This window comes from Triticum aestivum, chromosome 3D (assembly GCF_018294505.1).
Source record: "Triticum aestivum cultivar Chinese Spring chromosome 3D, IWGSC CS RefSeq v2.1, whole genome shotgun sequence".
NCBI lineage: Eukaryota > Viridiplantae > Streptophyta > Magnoliopsida > Poales > Poaceae > Triticum > Triticum aestivum.
This window is the reverse complement of record NC_057802.1, coordinates 613,825,080-613,847,569: the sequence shown is the minus strand read 5'-3', so window position 1 is coordinate 613,847,569 and position 22,490 is coordinate 613,825,080. Positions and strand designations below refer to the sequence as shown.

At 46.5% G+C, this 22,490-nt stretch overlaps 1 protein-coding gene across 1 annotated transcript; it reads left to right on the top strand.

The window, feature by feature from the left end:
• The first annotated feature begins 1,138 nt into the window (after positions 1-1,138).
• LOC123081008 (receptor-like cytoplasmic kinase 176) lies at positions 1,139-4,854 on the top strand. Its single transcript, XM_044503969.1, has 6 exons — positions 1,139-1,547; positions 1,793-2,121; positions 2,385-2,520; positions 2,627-2,769; positions 2,869-2,992; positions 4,099-4,854. Exons 1-6 carry the CDS (start codon positions 1,463-1,465, stop codon positions 4,566-4,568), a joined length of 1,287 nt encoding a protein of 428 aa, XP_044359904.1. The 5' UTR covers positions 1,139-1,462; the 3' UTR covers positions 4,569-4,854.
• Positions 4,855-22,490: the final 17,636 nt, after the last annotated feature.

The following is a 22,490-nucleotide window of genomic DNA, read 5'->3' as shown; positions in this document are numbered from 1 at the left end:
AAGGGCAAGCGACTGACTGGTATAGTCACTCGATCGTGTTTGACCTGTCGCGATTGACCAGTCGACCTGTCAATAGTTGACTTTAAAAAAGTACGAAAAGTAAAAAAAATTAAAAAAATCGCGAATTCAAAAAAGTTCATGAATTTTAAAAAAAGTTCACAAACTTCAAAAAAGTTCAGTGATTTGAAAAATTTTCATTCAAATTTGGCAAAAGTTCATTGCATTTGAAAAAAAAGTTAATCGATTTTGACAAAAAAGTTTGTCAAATTTTAAAAAATTTACAAATTAGAAAAAAGTTCATCGCATTTCATAAAAAGTTCATCAAATTAAAAAAGGTTTGTTGATTAAATAAAAGATCATCAACTTTAAAAAATTGTTCAAATAATTCCATTAGATTTTAAAAAAAGTTCGTTGATTTGATGGTTTATCATCGACCCTCCTCGTAACCAGTCGGCCTCCGGGCGCAGCAAATTCGAGCTTGTGCTCACAGTGGCGGAGTTCGATTTTTTTTTCTTTTTTGGCATGATTGTCTGAAATTGGAATGGAAGCTTCCCTGGTTGAGCCCGGGCAGGTTCGCCGGGAGCTAGCTCTGCCACCGTTTGTTAGGGTAGGCCTTTTTCATGATTTTGGGGTGAACTGATCGCGTCGCCCGACTTAGCATCCAAGTCCAAGAGACCGACATGTCGCCGCTTAAATAAAATGCACACGTATGATATATACCCAAATAAAATCAGCATGTCGTCGAACGTTCGTTACTAGAGCTAGACGGCGTCGTAAAGAGAAGCAGGAGCCGGTCGGAGAGGAGCGGCGCACGCATGCGCACACACTAGCAGAGTCCAACGGCAGTGAAAAACAAACCCATTTGCCCCGTAAAGCGTTCCCCCGGCAGCAAGCCGTCCCGCGCAAATTGACCACCAACTTGCACAAGAAAAAGCAAACCGTCTGAATCGATCCCAACCGTCCGATCGGCATCCGACGGCCGGCACCGATCCCCGACCCACCACGCCACCTCGACTGACGCCCCGGCCCCACCGCACGCGCCGGGCCCACATGTCACCGGCCGGAAGGTTCGTGCCGGAGGCGTCCGGTATAAAACCATGGGAGATGTAAAAGCTCCCGAGAAGAGCACGCGCATCTTCTTCTCGCCTCCTCCCTCCCCGCCCGCCTCCCCGCCCGCCCGCCATTAATGCGCCCCTCTCCTACTGGGGCAAGTGGTCAACCAGCTTAGCACGGGCACCAGCGAGGCCGGCCTCCCCTCCCTACCCTTCCTTCCCGTGATCGATCGAGGTCGACGGAGACAGATAGGAAAGTCAGGGGAGGAGTAGTATATATAACTAGGCCTGCTCGCCGGCCGGGGTGAAGAGAGACAGACTCTGCCGTTCGTCCTCGCCTCTGGTCGAGCTCCGTCTCCCCTGCCTGAGAATCCATCCATCGATCGGTCTGCGTTTGCTCGCCGGCGGCCATGGGGAACTGCTTCGGGAGCAGGATCGGCCCCGACAGCCCCTACAAGAGCGGCGGCGGCTCCGGCTCCCCTTCTTCCTCCTCAGGTGAGCCTCCCCTCCTCCTCCTCCTCCTCGCCGTGCTCCGGCGTGCACGGCGAGCGCCATTTCCTCGCCTAATTAATTTGGTCTCTGGACTCTTCCTTCATTTTGGACTAATCTTCTTGTCTCACCTTCCTGGAAAGTAGCTTTTCCCCCGTTTCCAGTCTCAATCCAAGAGCAAAATTCAGATTTTGCTTCGATTTCTTGGCTCCGATCTCGTCCTAACCGTGGCCAAACGTTTGATTGATCAGGGTGGACGTGGAGGAGGAAGGGGAAAGGGGGCGCGAGCGTGTCGAGCAGCCGGGTGTCGTCCTCGCCGTCGACCACGGTGCCGCCGACGCCGCGGAGCGAGGGCGAGATCCTGCAGTCCGCCAACGTCAAGAGCTTCGCCTTCAACGAGCTCAAGACGGCCACCCGGAACTTCCGGCCCGACAGCGTGCTCGGCGAGGGCGGCTTCGGCTCCGTCTTCAAGGGCTGGGTCGACGAGACCACCTTCGCGCCCGCCCGCCCCGGCACCGGCATGGTCATCGCCGTCAAGAAGCTCAACCAGGAGGGCTTCCAGGGCCACCGCGAGTGGCTGGTCAGTCTTCACCTCCTCTTCTCTTCTCTGAATTATTACTCTGCTACTCCCTCCGTCCCATAATATAAGAGCGTTTTTGACACTACCTAAGAGCGTTTTTGACACTACCTAGTGTAGTGTCAAAAACGCTCTTATATTATGGGACGGAGGGAGTAGTGAATATGTTCTGAAAGTTCTGACTCTGCATTCAGAATCAGTCTGTTGCTCAAATTTCTGAATCCCCATTGTTGTTACTGAATATATGTTCTGAACATGATGTGCAGGCTGAAGTGAACTACCTCGGGCAGTTGTCGCACCCCAATCTTGTGAGGCTCGTCGGTTACTGCCTCGAGGACGAGCAGCGCCTCCTTGTCTACGAGTTCATGCCGCGAGGGAGCCTCGAGAACCATCTTTTCAGAAGTAATTTTCAATGAACCTTCTTCTCGCCTTCATTGATCAGTTAACCACACCTAAACTTGTTGATGATATTGGTGGTAACAAGTTTGGGTGAATGATGAATGTGCAGGGGGCTCGCATTTCCAGCCACTGTCATGGAACCTGAGGATGAAGGTGGCCCTCGGGGCGGCCAGGGGGCTCGCCTTCCTCCACAGCGACATGGCCAAGGTCATCTACCGCGACTTCAAGACGTCCAACGTTCTCCTTGACTCGGTATGTTCCTCTTACTTTTCCTTGTGATATGAACGAGTCAACAAATTCTTCACAAACTTTTGAAATGCTAAATATATCGAACCATGGATGGAATTGCAGAGCTACAATGCTAAGTTGTCCGATTTCGGGCTGGCGAAGGACGGGCCGACCGGAGACAAGAGCCATGTCTCCACAAGGGTCATGGGCACTCATGGCTACGCCGCCCCCGAGTATCTTGCAACAGGTAAACTAACTCAATTAATTACATGAACACATAGCTTAATCTGATGCAGCACATTATTATAAGTACTTTATACCCTTTGGTGTTGCTGAAACGCTTCTAATTTGGGTTTGTTAAGAACCTTCAACTTTTGTATACAAATATTTAGCATGGGACAGATACTGCTAAATATGCTCTGAACTTTTAGCATGATACTACTTTTCTTGGCAGTTCTTATCAAGAACAAAACGGGTTATGCCATTGTTGTTATGAGGTAGGTAGGGTTGGATTACATGAGAATCCAAATAAAAAGTCAGCCTAATCCGTTTGGCAGCTTGTGTGTGTCCTGGGGCACCAGGAGAAGCAGTGAAGAACACACCAGCCTTAGAATTCTTGGTCCAATCTTCAGTTAGGTAGCAGCACAACTGGCCCAATTTGGTCATGGTTTCAGACCTAACTATTGCAACTGGACCCATTCACCACATGTGTGCTAAAACCAAAACCAGATTGATTAATCAGCTATCACCACCACCATCTGCTTAAATAATACACACTTTTTGAAATAATTTGATGGGATGGCAGGTGATGTAATAGCTTATATAACAATCTTGCAGCTAGATCAGCAGCCATGTGCTCTCTACTTTGTGTACCAGCAGGTCAATGGCCAGCAGTACCTCTGTACTTGTTCATCCAGTTTAGTGGTACCTAGGTATGCATGAGCTGTGTTAATCACTATATGATGCTGATACCAACACAGTACACTAGTCCAAGTTGTACTAACCTATGTCTAATCCATCCTAAAAAACTTATATCTAATGCGGTTAGGCCGGATCATTGTCCGTTCCCTCTGCAGCATCTGCACATGACCAGAGAAAGGGTTGTGACTTTGATACTCACAGTGGATCTTGGATGGAGTGTCCAGTGGGATTAAAGTAATCCTTTGCTGAGTAGGATTATCTTGGATCGAATATCCAGTAGGATTATCATCTTGGATGGATGGAGTATCTAGTAAGATTAAAATGATTTGTGCTTTGCCTCAATGAATGGATGAATGGAAATTAACAATGTAGTAGGAATGAATTGTTAATGGATGAATCATTCAGAGGGATTAATGGTGATGGTGATTGCAGGGCATCTGACGGCGAAGAGCGACGTGTACAGCTTCGGGGTGGTGCTGCTGGAGATGCTGTCGGGGCGGCGGGCGCTGGACAAGAACCGGCCGTCGGGGGAGCACAACCTGGTGGAGTGGGCGCGGCCGTACCTCACCAGCAAGCGCCGGGTGTTCCACATCCTGGACGCGCGGCTGGGCGGCCAGTACTCGCTGTCCGGCGCGCAGAAGACGGCGGCGCTGGCCATGCGGTGCCTCTCCGGCGACGCCCGGGCCCGCCCCGGCATGGCGGAGGTGGTGACCGCGCTCGAGCAGCTGCAGGACGCCAAGGAGACGGCCGCCGCGGGGGCCGGGCAGGGGAAGGCGTCCGGGGGGTTCGTCAGGATGCGCGGCGGCGGCGGGAGCGGCGCGGGGCGGCAGCAGCAGCGGCGCCCGGAGCCCATGGCCGTGCGGCGGCTGCCGGCGGCGCCGCTGCGGTCGCACCCCGAGTGATGGGTTGTAAAGATCGAAAATGGTGTAGTTTCTGAATGTTGTTAATGTAGCTGGCTTCTTCGCTCTCGCGAATCCGGCGTCCGCCATTTCTTTTGCTTGGTTAGTTAGGCGGCAGGATGATTGGCGACGATGGTCGGCGGAGCTTTTTGTTTTGACGAGGCGACTCCGCCGCCGTCGCCGTCGCCGACTCCACCCGATGGAGATGCGCCGGGAAATAACGTGCAAAAATTAGCGGTTTTGCTTGGATGGATTGATATGGATAAACGGATGGATGCCAGAGACTGAATGTTGGCAACTGTCTCTGTCTCTTGCACGAGTCGGCCACAAAATTTTGTTGACGACGGCCGACATGGTTGGATGTATTGCACTTTTTTTTCTACTAGCAAACCGGGCCCGGTGCGTTGCAACGGGAGAAAAAAAAATCATAATATACAACGGCGATGACCACATTTCGTTCACATCTTCTTGCATGATTTTGAAAATTTGTTCACAAACGCAAGCAAAATGTTTCTTTTTTAAAATTTATTAACAAATTGAAGCAATGTCCACATTTTTGAAAAAATATCGTGGCTGTCAAAAAACTTGGTAATTCAGAGAAACATTCTTTATTTCAAGAAACGTTTTTTTATAAAACATACTACAACTGTTTTATTTAAAGAAACGTTTTTTTATAAAAATATCGTGGCTGTCAAAAAACTTGGTAATTCAGAGAAATATTCCGATCCACCCCGGCAGGTAATTCTTCAAAATTCACGCGGGTATATAATCACAAAGACTCAGAAGCATTACTGTTGAACTACATACCTTCGATTATTCGTGAACATTTTTACAAGTTTGGGAACATTTTTAAAAGTGGTGAACATTTTTTACTATTTACAAACACTTTTTTAAAATTGTGAATATTTTTTATATTGGAACGTTTTTAAAGCATTTTCTTTTAAATCAGCGAACAATTCTAGAATAGATGAGCATTTTTTTTCGAAATTGGTGGATTTTTTTTGAAATTCACAAACGTTTTTGAAATGCGAAGATTCTCTGAATCAGCAAACATTTTATGAATCAATAAACTCTTCTGTAATTCATGAACTGTTTTTAAAATTTTAGGACAGTTTCTAAAAATGTATGAACATTTTCTGAATTAGCAAACATTTTGTTCAATTTAATTAATAATTTTTAATACACGGACTTTTTTTCGAAATCATAGACTTTTTTTATTTTACGAACAAATTTTTGAATATCGAACATTTTTAGAAATACCGAGCATTTTTTGAATTCACAAACATTTTATGTTTTCCTAAAAAATTTATTTTAAAATTCTCAGTTATTTTTAATTTAAAAAGTTTTTGACGGTCCAAATTATTTAAAGTAGAAAAAACAAAAAGGAGCATAAAATTAAAAATAAAAACGAAACTAAAAAATTAGGCGCCCGCACATGGTCCGGCCAAACTGGCGTGCTTTGTTTTCTACAGCGCTCAGAGCGTAGTATAGTAGGTCCCAATGTTTGGGCCGGCCCAGGCGGGGGATTCCCTGCAAAACATTCTTTCTAATTTATAGGTCGCATTGGTGGGTAATATTTTGCAACTTTTGAGGGCAATTTTAATGACGTACCGCTAGAAGCAATAGAATCTTTAATAATAGGTATGGGTATAGAGGTATAGAAAAGGACGCCAATTGTGTCTCATGATTTATAGAAAAAAGATAAATTTATGATAAGAGGCTTACATCGAAAGCAAACATCAGGCAAAAATTCACACCACTCCATCTAAACACTAGCCTACTCTCTCACATATCGTTGCAGGCCTTCAACTCTAACACCGACATGTTTCCATTCCGTAATCTCTCTTAGGATCTGGTTTTTTAGCACCGATGTTCTGATTTAGTGTCCCCTGTGGAGGACGCACGCGTTTCTCTGCTTTCATAGTGACCAGGATCTAGTGATGACAAAAGAATCAAAGCCAAGCTTCTCCGCCTTGCTAAAGTTGAGTCCTGTCATGCAGCCACCAAGTGATGAACATGTCATGTGTCGCGGGACATTGCACATTTAGGCGAAGCTCATGCAAACAATTGTTCTGGACCTCCCAACACTAGTAGAAAACAGGGCTTTGGTCACAGGGCAGTATTCACATTAGTCCCGGTTCAGTCACGAACCGGGACTAATGTGAGCATTCGTCCCGGTTCGTGTGGCTAAGGCATTAGTCCCGGTTCACCTGGGCCCTTTAGTCCCGGTTGGTGCCACGAACCGGGACTAAAGGGTGCGATGCCCATTAGTCTCGGTTGGTGCCACCAACCGGTACTAATGGGCTTTGAGGCATTAGTACCGGTTCATGGCACGAACCGGTACTAAAGGTCCCATTTTCAAACTCTACCCCCCCCCCCCCGGTGGACCGCCTTTTCAGTTTTAGAAAAAAGAAAAGAAAATGATGGAAATGTCAAAAAAATAAAATAAAATAAGTTTCCCATGTGATATGTGGTCTAGTTGTTGGGAAAATTTACAAATATGAATTTCGACTTTATTTGCAAAATCTCTCTAGAATTTGTAAAATGGGCATAACTTTTGCATACGAACTCGGATGAAAAAGTTTTTTATATGAAAAATCATCTACTCAAAAAGTCACATCCGAATTTAATTGGGGAAACCCCGTTAAACATTTTTAAAATACTCAAAAACCTAACAGAAAAAAAGTTACGGGGCTTTTAAGATCTAGAGTGGAAAAAATCGAAAAAATTTCAAACTTACTAGTGGCGCACCATTTGCTAGGTGCGTCACTAGTAACAGAAAAAAATATAGTTTCAAATTTTTTTTTGGAAAAAATATTGTCAAATCTGGTCAAACTGTGGTCAAACAATGGTCAAACTAATTATTCTAGAATATTAGTGTTGCTAAATAATTATTTCAGTTATTTTGAATTTTGGTCAAATCTGGTCAAACTGTGGTCAAACAATGGTCAAACTAATTATTCTAGAATATTAGTGTTACTAAATAATTATTTCAGTTATTTTGAATTTTGGTCAAATCTGATCAAACTGTGGTCAAACAATGGTCAAACTAATTATTCTAGAATATTAGTGTTACTAAATAATTATTTCAGTTATTTTGAATTTTGTTCAAATCTGGTCAAACTGTGGTCAAACAATGGTCAAACTAATTATTCTAGAACATTAGTGTTACTAAATAATTATTTCAGTTATTTTGAATTTTGGTCAAATCTGGTCAAACTGTGGTCAAACAATGGTCAAACTAATTATTCAAGAAATATTAGTGTTACTAAATAATTATTGTTTTTTAAAACAATAGTTTCAAACTCAAACAGTGAAATGTGTCACTTCATGCTCAAGCAAAATTCCTGAGGGTTAATAGGATTGACATCTTACAATTGTTAGGAAAACAACAAGTGCAGACTTGGAAACGAGGGAGATTAGAACCCGGAAGTTAAGCGTGCTCAGGCTGGGGGAGTGAAAGGATGGGTGACCGTTCGGGAAGTTAGATGATTTGGAATGATGAGGGATGATTAGAGATTAGAGGATAAATTGAGCAGTGATGAGGGGTGATGATTAGAGATTAGAGATTAAAATAATTCAGAAATTTGAAAATAAAAAAAAATCAAATTTTTTTTTAAAAAAAATCATAAAATTTCCTTTAGTCACCAACCGGGACTAAAGGTGGAGCTCCATGTGGCCGCGACCTTTAGTCCCGATTCGTGTAAGAACTGGGACTAAAGAGGAGAGGCATTAGTAACGACCCTTTAGTCTCGGTTCAAAAAACGGGACTAAAGGGCCTTACCAACTGGGACAAAAGCCTCTTTTTCTACTAGTGCTAGTGTATACACATTGCATCAATATATGTTCAAAGTTGTCCTCCTCATGCAAGCAAGTGTAATAGGCCGAACGCTGATCTTGTAAGCCGTGTTAAGCATGACGGGCAGAAGTCTAAAGTTGATGTTGGGCCGCAGCCACACGAAGATTTTACACTTCAGAGGCGCCCAACTCCTCCATATGGCTGACGCGAAAGGAACTCTGGTCAAGCCCTAACATAGCTGATGATAAGTCGATTTAATTGTGTACTCGTGGTCATCGCACCAGGCCAAGCAAAACTGTCCTACTCCTGAGTGTCCGGCGACACTAAAGCAATGGCTTGGCAAAGATGCAGGAATTGCATGTGTGTCGTGAAAGACAGCTCACCCAATATATCGGGCATCCATCTGATATTCTCCATCGCCTGGAACACAATTCTGGGTGCAAATCCATAGATCCAACAGTCTCGCCGAAAGAAAATGTGATTGATGTTGCCAACCTTAATTTTGACCAAGCTGTCAAAAACCATTCGAGCCTCTTTGCCGTCAGTCATGGGAATTGCTTGCCATGTCCTCTCCCGATCAGCTCGTCCCAACCATTCCCAGCGTACCCAGAGCGCCAATGCTTGGAGAAAATGATTCTTAACACCGAGGCCACCGAAAGAAGTTGGGTTATATATGCTACTCGAAGCCACAAGGCACTGCTCACCATTCGCTTTTCCCTTTGTGCCCCAAAAACGAGCACATCCAGGTATCTAGCTCCTGAAAAACCCAAACAAGTGCATCTGAGATCATCAGGAAGTGGATACGTTTAGCTGCGATTACCGATTTGACCAAAACAAGTCTTCTGGTTGCTGAGTCAGCCCTCACTACCAAGCTGGAACAAATTCCTTTGCTTGGTCTAGAATCGGTTGTCACTCTACATTGGTGAGCTGACTGATGGTGTGACGCCCCCGATTCAATCGTACACTAATTATACACGCAAACGTGTACGATCAAGATCAGGAACTCACGGGAAGATATCACAATACAACTAAAAATAAAATAAGTCATACAAGCATCATAATAAAAGTCAGGGGCCTCGAGGGCTCGAATACAAGTGCTCGATCATAGACAAGTCAGCGGAAGCAACAATATCTGAGTACAGACATAAGTTAAACAAGTTTGCCTTAAGAAGACTAGCACAAACTGAGATACAGATCAAAAGAGGCGAATGCCTCCTGCCTGGGATCCTCTTAAACTACTCCTGATCGTCGTTAGCGGCCTCCACGTAGTAGTAGGCACCTCCGGTGTAGCAGGAGTCGTCGTCGACAGTGGCGTCTGGCTCCTGGGCTCCAGCATCTGGTTGCGACAACCGAGAGAAAAGGAAAGGGGGAAAAGAGGGAGAAAAGCAACCGTGAGTACTCATCCAAAGTACTCGCAAGCCAGGATCTACACTACATATGCATGGGTATCTGTGTAAAGGGGCAATATCGGTGGACTGAACTTCAGAATGCCAGAATAAGAGGGGGATAGCTAGTCCTGTCGAAGACTACGGTTCTGGCAGCCTCCATCTTGCAGCATGTAGAAGAGAGTAGATGGTAAGTTCACCAAGTATCATCGCATAGCATAATCCTACCCGGTGATCCTCCCCTCGTCGCCGTGAGAGCGATCACCGGGTTATATGTGGCACTTGGAAGGGTGTGTTTTATTAAGTATCCAGTTCTAGTTGTCATAAGGCCAAGGTACAACTCCGGGTCGTCCTGTTACCGAAGATCACGGCTATTCGAATAGATAAAATTCCCTGCAGGGGTGCACCACATAACCGAACACGCTCGATCCCCTTTGGCCGGACACACTTTCCTGGGTCATGCCCGGCCTTGTAAGATCAACACGTCGCAGCCCTATTTAGGCACAACAGAGAGGTCAGCACGCCGGTCTAAATCCTATGGCGCAGGGGTCTGGGCCCATCGCCCATTGCACACCTGCACGTTGCGTGGGCGGCTGGAAGCAGGCCTAGCCTCCCTAATACAAGAGCAGGCGTTCCAGTCCAATCCGGCGCGCGCCGCTCAGTCGCTGACGTCAAGAAGGCTTCGGCTGATACCACGACGTCGAGTGCCCATAACTGTTCCCGCGTAGTTGGTTAGTGCGTATAGGCCAGTGGCCAGACTCGGATCAAATACCAAGATCTCGTTAAGCGTGTTAATTGATGTAACCGCGAACACCGACCAGGGCTAGGCCCACCTCTCTCCTAGGTGGTCTCAACCTGCCCTGTCGCTCCGCCACAAAGTAATAGTCGGGGGCCGTCGGGAACCCAGGCCCACCTCTACCGGGATGGAGCCACCTGCCCCTTCAGCCTCCATCTCCGAACAATATCATAAGAAATGTAACAATATAAAGTATATAGCATATGCCCGTGATCACCTCCCGAAGTGATCACGGCCCAGTAGTATAGCATGGCAGACGGACAAGAGTGTAGGGCCACTGATGGAACACTAGCATCCTGTACTAAGCATTAGGATAGTAGGTAAAGGTATCAACAATTGTAGCAACAATGACAGGCTATGCAGGAGAATAGGATTAACCGAAAGAAGCAACATGCTACACTACTCTAATGCAAGCAGTAGAGAGAAGGAATAGGCGATATCTGGTGATCAAGGGGGGGCTTGCCTGGAAGCTCAGGCGATAAGGAGGGGTCGTCAACACCGTAGTCGTACTGGGTAGCAGCGGCGTCGGTCTCGGTGTCTAACGAGAGAAGAGGGGGAAGAAACAATAAATATAATGCAAACATAAGCATGACGGTGCATGAAAAGACAATGCGCGGTAGGAGGTGATACCGACGACGGGGGAAACATCCGGGAAAGTATCCCTGGTGTTTCGCATTTTCGGACAGATGAATCGGAGGGGGAAAGTTGCGTGTTCTCTATGCTAGGGATGTGTGGCGGACGAACGAGCTGCATATCCGAATTTGTCTCGTCGTTCTGAGCAACTTTCATGTACAAAGTTTTTCCATCCGAGCTACGGTTTATTTTCTATTAATTTTTAAAGTTTTAAATCATTTTCTAAATTATTACCTATTTAATTCTAACATTATCCAGAATAGTGTATGCTGACGTCATCATGACGTCAGCAGTCAACATGGCGTTGACTGGGTCAATCTGACGTGTGGGTCCCGCAGGTCATACTCTGTTTATTCTAATTAGGATTTAACTGATCTATTTACTGTTTAGTTAATTAACAATAGTTAATTAGGTTAACTAAACATGATTAATTAAGTTAATTAATTAGTTAATTAAATTTATTATTATTATTATATATTTTTTAATCCTTTTTAATAGACGTTCTGGGGCGTGGGCCCCTCATGTCATGGCCTAGAGGCCTTAACGGGTGCGGGTACTAGCGGGCAGTGGGCGCAGGGGCGCTGGCGCCCAGCCCGAACGGGCGCCGATGCGGGAGCGAGTGCCGGCAGGGGGTGCTGGGAGGCAGAGGAGCAGCGGGGCGCTGCAGTGGTGGAGCAGCACGGGGCCGGTGGCAGAGGAGGCGGGGAGTGGCAGGGGCTGCGGGCGCGTTGGAGCAGACGAGCAGCGGAGCGGCGAGTAGGGGGCAGACGGCGCACGACGACGGCGCGGTGGAGCGGGGCGAAGGGCGCGAGCAGGTGCGATCGCGCGCGGTGGTGCGGCGACGGACCAGCAGAGGCGAGGCGTGGAGCGCGACGACGGCATGGTGCGCTTGGCTGCGGGCGCGGCCTTCGGCGCAGCTGGGCGCCAAGCGCAGCGGCTAGGCACGAGCAGAGGGGCCCGCGCGGGTGCCGGCGAGGCAAGGGCAGGATGGAGGCGGTGCGCCGAGCGAGGCCGTGGCGGACGAGGTAGCGCACGAGGGAGGCAGCTAGGGTCGGGTGGGCGCGGAGTCGGGCGCGTGGGCGTGTCGCGCGCGGCAAACGGCGCCTGGCAAAGAGGAAAAAGGGGGAAGGACGGCGGCTCACCGGGCCCTGCAGATGTGCGTACGCGGGCTCGGGGAGGAGGACGAGGACGGGCGAGGTCGAGGCGGCGGTGCTCCGGGAAGGTGGTCCGGCGAGGAGGAGGATGGGGATGACGTGCGGCGACGGAGTCGTGGCGGCGCGGGGCTCCGGCGATGTGGTCCTCCAGGCGGCGTCAGGGGCAATGGGCGATGGCGTCGAGTCGCGTGGGACGGGCGGCGCGGTCGGCGACGGGATCGTGCCCCCGATCTCGATCCAGATGGGGGGGAGGGAGAGAGCGAGTGGGGGGAGGGCAGTGGGTGTCGGTGGGTTAGGGTTCGGTGGTGGGAAGGCCTAAGTAGGCCAGTTAGGTGGGCCGACCTAGCTAGGCCGGTTGGGCCGAACGGCCCAGGGGAGGGGGGATCCGTTGTTTATTTTGTTTTCTTTTACTTTTTCTTATTTTTCTTTTATGTTTTATTTTAGTTCCTAATTATTTTAGTTTTAATAAAATACCAAAGTGGCACCTAAATTGATGCTACAACTTATGTCACAACCACAAAAAGTTTCATCCCAAAATAATATAGTTTAGTATTTTACAAAATATAAAAGGCATTTAATTAATGGTTTTAGCTACTGATTTAATTAGTTTAGTGCATCTAAACATTTTATAAAGACTTGGTTTCTCCACCAATATATCTTATGAATTATTTGTCAAAATAAGAACATTTTAGTTTTGACTTTTGAAAACTTTAATTGTTTGACTTGTTTTTGAATTTGGATTTTGAATCGGTTTTTTGAACTAACGCGAGATTAGCAACTCTAACAGAGGTGACATGGCATCATTAGCATAGGTTAGTGTAGCTTAATTATCCGGGTGTCACAATTCTCCTCTACTACAAGAAATCTCGTCCTGAGATTTAAGAGGGGAGTAATGGGGAGGAATAGGTTACGAAATTCCAACGATTCTTCGCGGTCTTGGTTGCTCTTCTCGAAGAGGTCGATCCATTACATTGTTGTCTTCATTTCTCTGCTTCAATTCATCATGATGAAGTCGTCATCCTTTCTTCAGGAACTCCATCGTACTTACGAAAAGATAGGAGGGAAAACTACAAGGACAGATGCCTGCAAGGACTGATATTTGGTAATTAGCTCAGGGATTTTGGCCCAAGCTATCTCTCGAGTTGAAACTTAGGAGAACATTGAGAGCAAAGTAAGAAGGTACAATAAGGAGTTTCAAGCGGATAGGCAATCGTTCGATGCCTGAACGTAGTGTATAGGGGTTCAGAGCAACGGGAAATAAGTATGCTGTCAGATACCCGAATTGATGATTTCTTGAAAGGTGGCTCGTGAATTACATACGAAGCCAAACCTGAGGAAAACAGTGGCGTACAGGAGAGTCAGGTTTCGATCCTGTGGAACTGTGGGTTATGGGCCCACCATGTGGGTTAAAAGTAGGAGCGGTGACATCTTGCACGGTCGTGAAAGCAAGGCATGTCTGAGGGTAGCCTGTCAGTTATGTTGGCAACAACATCGGTACCAAGGGCGAGGGACGAAGAGAACCATTTTCCTGCTCGTTGAAACGAGGCGGACCAATAGGCAAAGTTCTCGTCCATCGGTGGCTACCAGAATGTCATCAACAATAGTAACAGGGTCTTGCTGACAGAATTGTACAACGAGGGGTTTACATAAGCAGGAGAATATTACTGCTTAGATCATATAGATCACAAGAAAGGTTAAACCAAACAATGGAAAGGAAAATATGATTATCAGATTAAACCGAACAATGGAAAAGAAAATGTGTTAAAACACATATTCCAGGGGTATATCCTTCCCAAGGACAAGCAGAGCACGATATCCATGACAGGATAGAAAGTAGAAAACCATTTAGGTAATGGGAGAGGAATTTTCATGGCATTACCCATACAACGGTGTTTGGATAATGGATAAAGAAAACTTAGCATTGCGCTTTCAATGCTCTTATTGAAAATCGGAGTACCACAGACATGCTTCGAGATAGCATGGACATGGTCAACAGGCAAAGGTCAGATTTTGGATACTCAAAGGATCCATCAGGAACAACTTGTAGAATAAGCCTTACAATTTCCTCATGAAAGAATGGACAACCTTGCTGAAAAGGAAAACTATAACAATGGGTCCTCCGGTCAGGTGTGCTAGGCATGACATCACCTTACCGAGTCATATAAAGACCAATGTTATAACTCTTGGAAATATGTTCCAACCATCATATATGTCCAAGGTTCAGATCTGATTAGTGTCAAGATACCTCCGACTTAGGGTGCCAGAGAAGAAAAGGTGCAACACAAATTGACGAGATGATAATGTAAGATTCTCGGGAAATGTACTATGGAAGCGAGTTCCAGAACAAGAGCTCATCATTAAACCAATGAAGGGATAAGGAGGTAGCTGATGAACTCAGCGGCAATTCATCGAGATTTTGAAAGGATGGGTTTCCACAATTATGTGAACAAGGAGATAACATTTGTCAGATCAAATGATATAATGATGTATGCTCAAGGAAATCATACACGATTAAACACTAGTTGAAAGGTGCACCCGAAATATGGGCTTAGGGAGCATCATCAAGTTAGAATGGTGATCCAATAACCAATAGTCTAAGAACGAACGGTTGACCATTAACTTCAAAGCAATAGGGTTGCTAGAAGTTTTGAATTCACACATCATAGTTTAATTGTCGATATTCCGGTTAGAAACAACACGGGGACCAAGGAATGAATGGATATGGCAAGAAGTATCACCTGTATCAAGAATTCTTAAGAGGTGATGAAATTCTCACGACATTCTTGACATAAAAAGATGGTAATACTCCAAGATAAAGGACAACAAATGCTGGATAGCAAGGATCTCAAGGCATACACAAAACACGAACAAGTTTGTGTTGAACGAAAGGCAATAAGGTGGTCGATGATGACACAAATCATCGAGGGCAAGGATGGTATTTCTCATCATGAATTCAATTGATATCCAGGAAGGAGTCAAGATGTTGATAATGACCATGACAAATTTTGTCGAGAGATTTCAAGATGTAATCGATCGGCGATGACATCAAGTCAAATGAATGGTGAGGCGAAAGGTTATTGGAACCAAGGGTACGGCACAAACTCAAAACCGATCTTGCTGTTCAAGGCGAAATGATACGACGAGGAAGATCGGCATAAGGTTATCTCATCGTCGAAAATTGTGCTCCGGGAAGAAGGACCAGGTAGCACAGTTAAAATTTAGCACAAAATGATATAGCCGATCAGACTAGGAATGATGTGATGGAGTATTAAACTTCTCAAGCACCAAGTACTAGGAGGACTGAATCACAGGGGTGATTCGTTTCACTAATCGGTGTTCTCGGTTGACGACAACCCAGAACCCGTGGAGTGACTATGACGGGGAAAGGCGCTACTTCATCAGGAATGCATAAGATGTAGTGCAATCGGTTGATATTGTCGAGATACCAGGGGGTAATACTCGAAGGTAGATCAAAATAAAGGTTGGACTGGGGCATTGATCTGCAGAAGACAAGTGCTTAAACTTGCGCGAGAAATGGGATCAAAGAACAACATATGGTCGGAAGCACGATTGCAAAGGATCAATTCACCGATACCAAAGCATATTATATCAAGGGAGTAGTTATTATTACAAGAAGCTTTCATGATAGGATCTACATCGTGTCCATGGGCATGAACACAAAGTTCAAGGTCGACTCCCACTTCCTCAATGCATAACCTTCCATTCACCTCTCGTATTTCGAAAAGGACATTAGTTGTTGAAAGTTTTACCTGGTGCAATACTAGATAAGTATGACCCGTGAAATCTTTTGGGTTCACACAGATTAGGGAATGCGTTGGTTCAACCCATCGGGGCATCTTAGGAACATATACCACAAACTTCATGAGTAAATAACACAAGCTCGAAAGCAGAGCTTGTTTGACAAAGCAGAGGATACAATTTACCAAAGGCATTATGTACCCATGGAAAGGCTCACAAGGTTATTGAATATGAAGGATACTGTCGGATAGTAATCCAACAAGGGGTCTTGTGGTCTACAACGGAACTGGTGCGAGTATCAGTACTCTATCAGAGGAAGAAGGAATGAAAGGGCATCGGATTATAGAAACAACTAACTAATTCAAAACTCAAATGCACATGAATTATCATTTCCAAATCAAGGGATCAGAAGCCAACGGTCTGATTAAGAATGGATAAGTTGAATAGACTTGGGGGTACAATCGACGGCAATTTGATTGGTCGATAACCAGCTCATGTTCAAAATGACATCTGAGCTGGAAAGATAATTTAAAAGGATCAACCGATGATTGCGGGCATTCGCACTCATGTTGAATCAATAGGATCAAAAAGACGGCATCAAAGGAGACTAATGAATATAGCCAGACATATGGGAAGCATCCATAATGCAAGCAGACAAGTATTTGCAGAGCAATAAGCTGCTAAGGAATTTCAGAGGATCAAATAGTATTTCGAAGACTTTTGTGAAATACATAAATCAACTGGGAAAGAACGGATACTCGATAAGTGCGAGAAATTATCCGTAGGGGTATTCGGGTGGCAAAGAACTGCAGGGCAGTAGGCACAAAGTATTCTCAAAACAATAGAGTGAATTTCGGGTGTATCTTGTAATAACAAGATCAACGGGGAATGATTGTATGAATGGCAAGTGTATGCAGTTTTCATAGGGGTTGACGGTGGAAGGAAATCGCAAATGTGATGGCACAAAGACTCGAGAGAACATCGTAGAGTAACTTCGGAATCTTTTAGCACAGCAGGCGATCATCTGAAGTGAGGGGCTCTCCGGGAGAAAGTATTTTCGAGAACCTAAAGTTAGTTTTGTTTTTAGCAAAATCATTTAACCCGAATAGAAGAGAGCTCAGATCCCCAGAGTATAGACGAGGAATAAAAGATCCTAATGTCACCCAATGGCGACATGGGCCCATGGGCCGCACAGCCATGTTAGTAAAACAGTTTTCATCGACTAGACTCAACTTCGGCCAAGGAGTGTGGAAGGGGGATTCCTACAGGCAGTCGGCTCTGATACCAACTTGTGACGCCCCTGATTCAATCGTACACTAATCATACACGCAAACGTGTACGATCAAGATCAGGGACTCACGGGAAGATATCACAACACAACTAAAAATAAAATAAGTCATACAAGCATCATAATACAAGCCAGGGGCCTCGAGGGCTCGAATACAAGTGCTCGATCATAGACAAGTCAGCGGAAGCAACAATATCTGAGTACAGACATAAGTTAAACAAGTTTGCCTTAAGAAGGCTAGCAGAAACTGAGATACAGATCGAAAGAGGTGTAGGCCTCCTGCCTGGGGTCCTCCTAAACTACTCCTGGTCGTCGTCAGCGGCCTCCACGTAGTAGTAGGCACCTCCGGTGTAGCAGGAGTCGTCGTCGACAGTGGCGTCTGGCTCCTGGGCTCCAGCATCTGGTTGTGACAACCGAGAGGAAAGGAAAGGGGGAAAAGAGGGAGAAAAGCAACCGTGAGTACTCATCCAAAGTACTCGCAAGCAAGGATCTACACTACATATGCATGGGTATCTGTGTAAAGGGGCAATATCGGTGGACTGAACCGTAGAATGCCAGAATAAGAGGGGGGTAGCTAGTCCTGTCGAAGACTACGCTTCTGGCAGCCTCCATCTTGCAGCATGTAGAAGAGAGTAGATGGTAAGTTCACCAAGTATCATCGCATAGCATAATCCTACCCGGCGATCCTCCCCTCGTCGCCCTGTGTGAGAGCGATCACCGGGTTATATGTGGCACTTGGAAGGGTGTGTTTTATTAAGTATCCGGTCCTAGTTGTCATAAGGCCAAGGTACAACTCCGGGTCGTCCTGTTACCGAAGATCACGGCTATTCGAATAGATAAACTTCCCTGCAGGGGTGCACCACATAACCGAACACGCTCGATCCCCTTTGGCCGGACACACTTTCCTGGGTCATGCCCGGCCTCGGAAGATCAACACGTCGCAGCCCTACCTAGGCACAACAGAGAGGTCAGCACGCCGATCTAACTCCTATGGCGCAGGGGTCTGGGCCCATCGCCCATTGCACACCTGCACGTTGCGTGGGCGGCCGGAAGCAGACCTAGCCTCCCTAATACAAGAGCAGGCGTTCCAGTCCAATCCGGCGCGCGCCGCTCAGTCGCTGACGTCAAGAAGGCTTCGGCTGATACCACGACGTCGAGTGCCCATAACTGTTCCCGCGTAGTTGGTTAGTGCGTATAGGCCAGTGGCCAGACTCAGATCAAATACCAAGATCTCGTTAAGCGTGTTAATTATGTAACCGCGAACACCGACCAGGGCTAGGCCCACCTCTCTCCTAGGTGGTCTCAACCTGCCCTGTCGCTCCGCCACAAAGTAATAGTCGGGGGCCGTCGGGAACCCAGGCCCACCTCTACCGGGATGGAGCCACCTGCCCCTTCAGCCTCCATCTCCGAACAATATCATAAGAAATGTAACAATATAAAGTATATAGCATATGCCCGTGATCACCTCCCGAAGTGATCACGGCCCAGTAGTATAGCATGGCAGACGGACAAGAGTGTAGGGCCACTGATGGAACACTAGCATCCTGTACTAAGCATTAGGATAGCAGGTAAAGGTATCAACAATTGTAGTAACAATGACAGGCTATGCAGCAGAATAGGATTAACCGAAAGCAGCAACATGCTACACTACTCTAATGCAAGCAGTAGAGAGAAGGAATAGGCGATATCTGGTGATCAAGGGGGGGCTTGCCTGGAAGCTCAGCCGATAAGGAGGGGTCGTCAACACCTTAGTCGTACTGGGTAGCAGCGGTGTCGGTCTCGGTTTCTAACGAGAGAAGAGGGGGAAGAAACAATAAATATAATGCAAACATAAGCATGACGGTGCATGACAAGACAATGCGCAGTGCTAGGTGTGCCCTAACGCGGTAGGAGGTGATACCGACGAAGGGGGGAAACATCCGGGAAAGTATCCCCGGTGTTTCGCGTTTTTGGACAGATGGACCGAAGCGGGAAATTTGCGTGTTCTCTATGCTAGGGATGTGTGGCGGACGAACGGGCTGCGTATCCGAATTCGTCTCGTTGTTCTGAGCAACTTTCATGTACAAAGTTTTTCCATCCGAGCTACGGTTTATTTTCTATTAATTTTTAAAGTTTTAAATCATTTTCTGAATTATTATCTATTTAATTCTAACATTATCCAGAATAGTGTATGCTGACGTCATGATGACGTCAGCATGACGTCAGCAGTCAACAGGGCGTTGACTGTGTCAATCTGACGTGTGGGTCCCGCAGGTCATACTCTGTTTATTCTAATTAGGATTTAACTAATCTATTTCCTGTTTAATTAATTAACAATAGTTAATTAGGTCAACTAAACATGATTAATTAAGTTACTTAATTAATTAATTAAATTTATTATTATTATTATATTTTTTAATCCTTTTTTTAATAGACGTTCTGGGGCATGGGCCCTCATGTCATGGGCCCATAGGCCTTAACGGGTGCGGGTACTAGCGGGCAGTGGGCGCTGGCGCCCAGCCCGAACGGGCGCCGATGCGGGAGCGAGCGCCGGGCAGGGGGTGTTGGGCGTCGGAGGAGCAGCGGGGCACTGCGGTGGTGGAGCAGCACGGGGCCGGTGGCAGAGGAGGCGCGGAGTGGCAGGGGTTGCGGGCGCGCTGGAGCAGACGAGCAGCGGAGCGGCGAGTAGGGGGCAGACGGCGCGGTGGAGCGGGGCGAAGGGCGCGGGCAGGTGCGGTCGCGCGCGGTGGCGTGGCGACGGACCAGCAGAGGCGAGGCGTGGAGCGCGACGACGGCATGGTGCGCTTGGCTGCGGGCGCGGCCTTCGGCGCGGCAGGGCGCCAAGTGCGGCGGCTAGGCACGAGCAGAGGGGCCCGAGCGGGTGCCGGCGAGGCAAGGGCAGGAAGGAGGCGGCGCGCCGAGCGAGGCCGTGGTGGACGGGGTAGCGCACGAGGAAGGCAGCCAGGGTCGGGTGGGCGCGGAGTCGGGTGCGCGGGCGTGTCGCGTGCGGCAAACGACGCCTGGCAAAGAGGAAAAAGGGGGAAGGACGGCGGCTCACCGGGCCCTGCAGATGTGCGTACGCGGGCTCGGGGAGGAGGACGAGGACGGGCGAGGTCGAGGCGGCGGTGCTCCGGGGAGGTGGTCCGGCGAGGAGGAGGATGGGGACGACGTGCGGCGACGGAGTCGTGGCGGCGCGGGGCTCCGACGATGTGGTCCTCCAGGTGGCGTCAGGGGCAATGGGCGACGGCGTCGAGTCGCGTGGGACGGGCGGCGCGGTCGGCAACGGGATCGTGCCCCCGATCTCGATCCAGATGGGGGGGGCAGGGAGAGAGCGAGTGGGGGGAGGGCAGTGGGTGTCGGTGGGTTAGGGTTCGGTGGTGGGAAGGCCTAAGTAGGCCAGTTAGGTGGGCCGACCTAGCTGGGCCAGTTGGGCCGAACGGCCCAGGGGAGGGGAGATCATTTGTTTATTTTGTTTTCTTTTACTTTTTCTTATTTTTCTTTTCTGTTTTCTTTTAGTTCCTAATTATTTTAGTTTTAATAAAATACCAAAGTGGCACCTAAATTGATTCTACAACTTATGTCACAACCACGAAAAGTTTCATCCCAAAATAATATAGTTTAGTATTTTACAAAATATAAAAGGCATTTAATTAATGGTTTTAGCTACTGATTTAATTAGTTTAGTGCATCTAAACATTTTATAAAGACTTGGTTTCTCCACCAATATATCTTATGAATTATTTGTCAAAATAAGAACATTTTAGTTTTGACTTTTGAAAACTTTAATTGTTTGACTTGTTTTTGAATTTGGATTTTGAATCGGTTTTTGAACTAACGCGAGATTAGCAACTCTAACAGAGGTGACGTGGCATCATTAGCATAGGTTACTGTAGCTTCATTATCCGGGCGTCGCAGATGGCAAGCTGCAACCTGAGATATTTGCAAGGGAATTCACCCATCTAGCATTGTAAAATGTTTGTCACCCTAAGTTGATCCTTGAAGTCCCCTCTGATTAGAATTGAGAGGACTTAGTGTATTTAACTTAGAGATCATAGGTCTCACCGAAAGGTGCAACACCTCCCTGACAAAGCTCAGATCCTTGCTCGAAGGCCGCTGCATCGATGCTACCCGGAAAATGAGCTTATCACTCCCCCGTCTTCGGCCTTGGTTAGAATTACACACTTACAGTCTAACCATGTAGAATGAAACTCTAAGAAATACCAACTCATCTCAATAGAAATTTAAAAAAAGTCAAACTCTATCAAATTTGACCAAATTTAAAGAGAAAAATTATCAACAGTTCAAATCAATACTATTAGATTCATCATGAAATGTTTTTACTTTTAATGTGGCACCGGTCCAGGCGACACATTGGCGAGCCAACATTGCTCAAGCGAGCTTAGGATCTGCAATGAATGACTTAAAATTGTTTTGGGATCCAAATCTGCATTTTAGTAGTGATATGACTAAAATAACACAAGTCTAATAGTCATATGACTTATGATGCATTTTACTCATTGATAAATGCATATGGGGGGGGGGGGGTGAGACGGGAGTGAAACTTCGACTCATTGATGATCAGATTACGAACTAGCTAACTATCTAATCTTTTCATCTTCAACTATCTTATACTCGCATTGAAATGCATTGGCAACTATGGTTCTTGATACTTATCCGAGCCTTCAATTCACTAGTTGTCAGTCCAACACCGGTGCCCAATTCAACTATTTCTCATTCGCTCCTTCCTCTTTCCCATCTCACACAGTCACTGATTGTCCGCACGAAGCTCCTCGCCCCTTCCTCTTTCTCATTCCTCCTCATTCCTCTCCCCTTCTCATTTTTCTCATCTGAGCCACAAAACAGTTCACTACCTAGAAAGATCTTTTTTGCGGGGGATTTCCCCCTAAGACCTAACTAGTATGATTATTGTGCTTTGCTAGATCGGTCTACACAATGTCATAATTCTGTAGATCATATATTATGATGTCTCAAAATAAAATATGAATCTGCAAATCGTGGATTAGAATGCTTTGAACCAATGATCATATGAAAAGCAAGAAATATCCATAATTTTTTACACACACAAAAACACCATTTCATATAAACATTTATTTAATATTAGTTGAATTATG

Bases quoted from the DNA above. Each gene is read 5' to 3' on its own strand.
- LOC123081008 (XM_044503969.1), top strand. From the start codon at position 1,463: ATGGGGAACTGCTTCGGGAGCAGGATCGGCCCCGACAGCCCCTACAAG. The intron at 1,548-1,792 runs GTGAGCCTCCCC...TTGATTGATCAG, and splicing joins CTCCCCTTCTTCCTCCTCAG to GGTGGACGTGGAGGAGGAAG. The intron at 2,521-2,626 runs GTAATTTTCAAT...ATGAATGTGCAG, and splicing joins CGAGAACCATCTTTTCAGAA to GGGGCTCGCATTTCCAGCCA.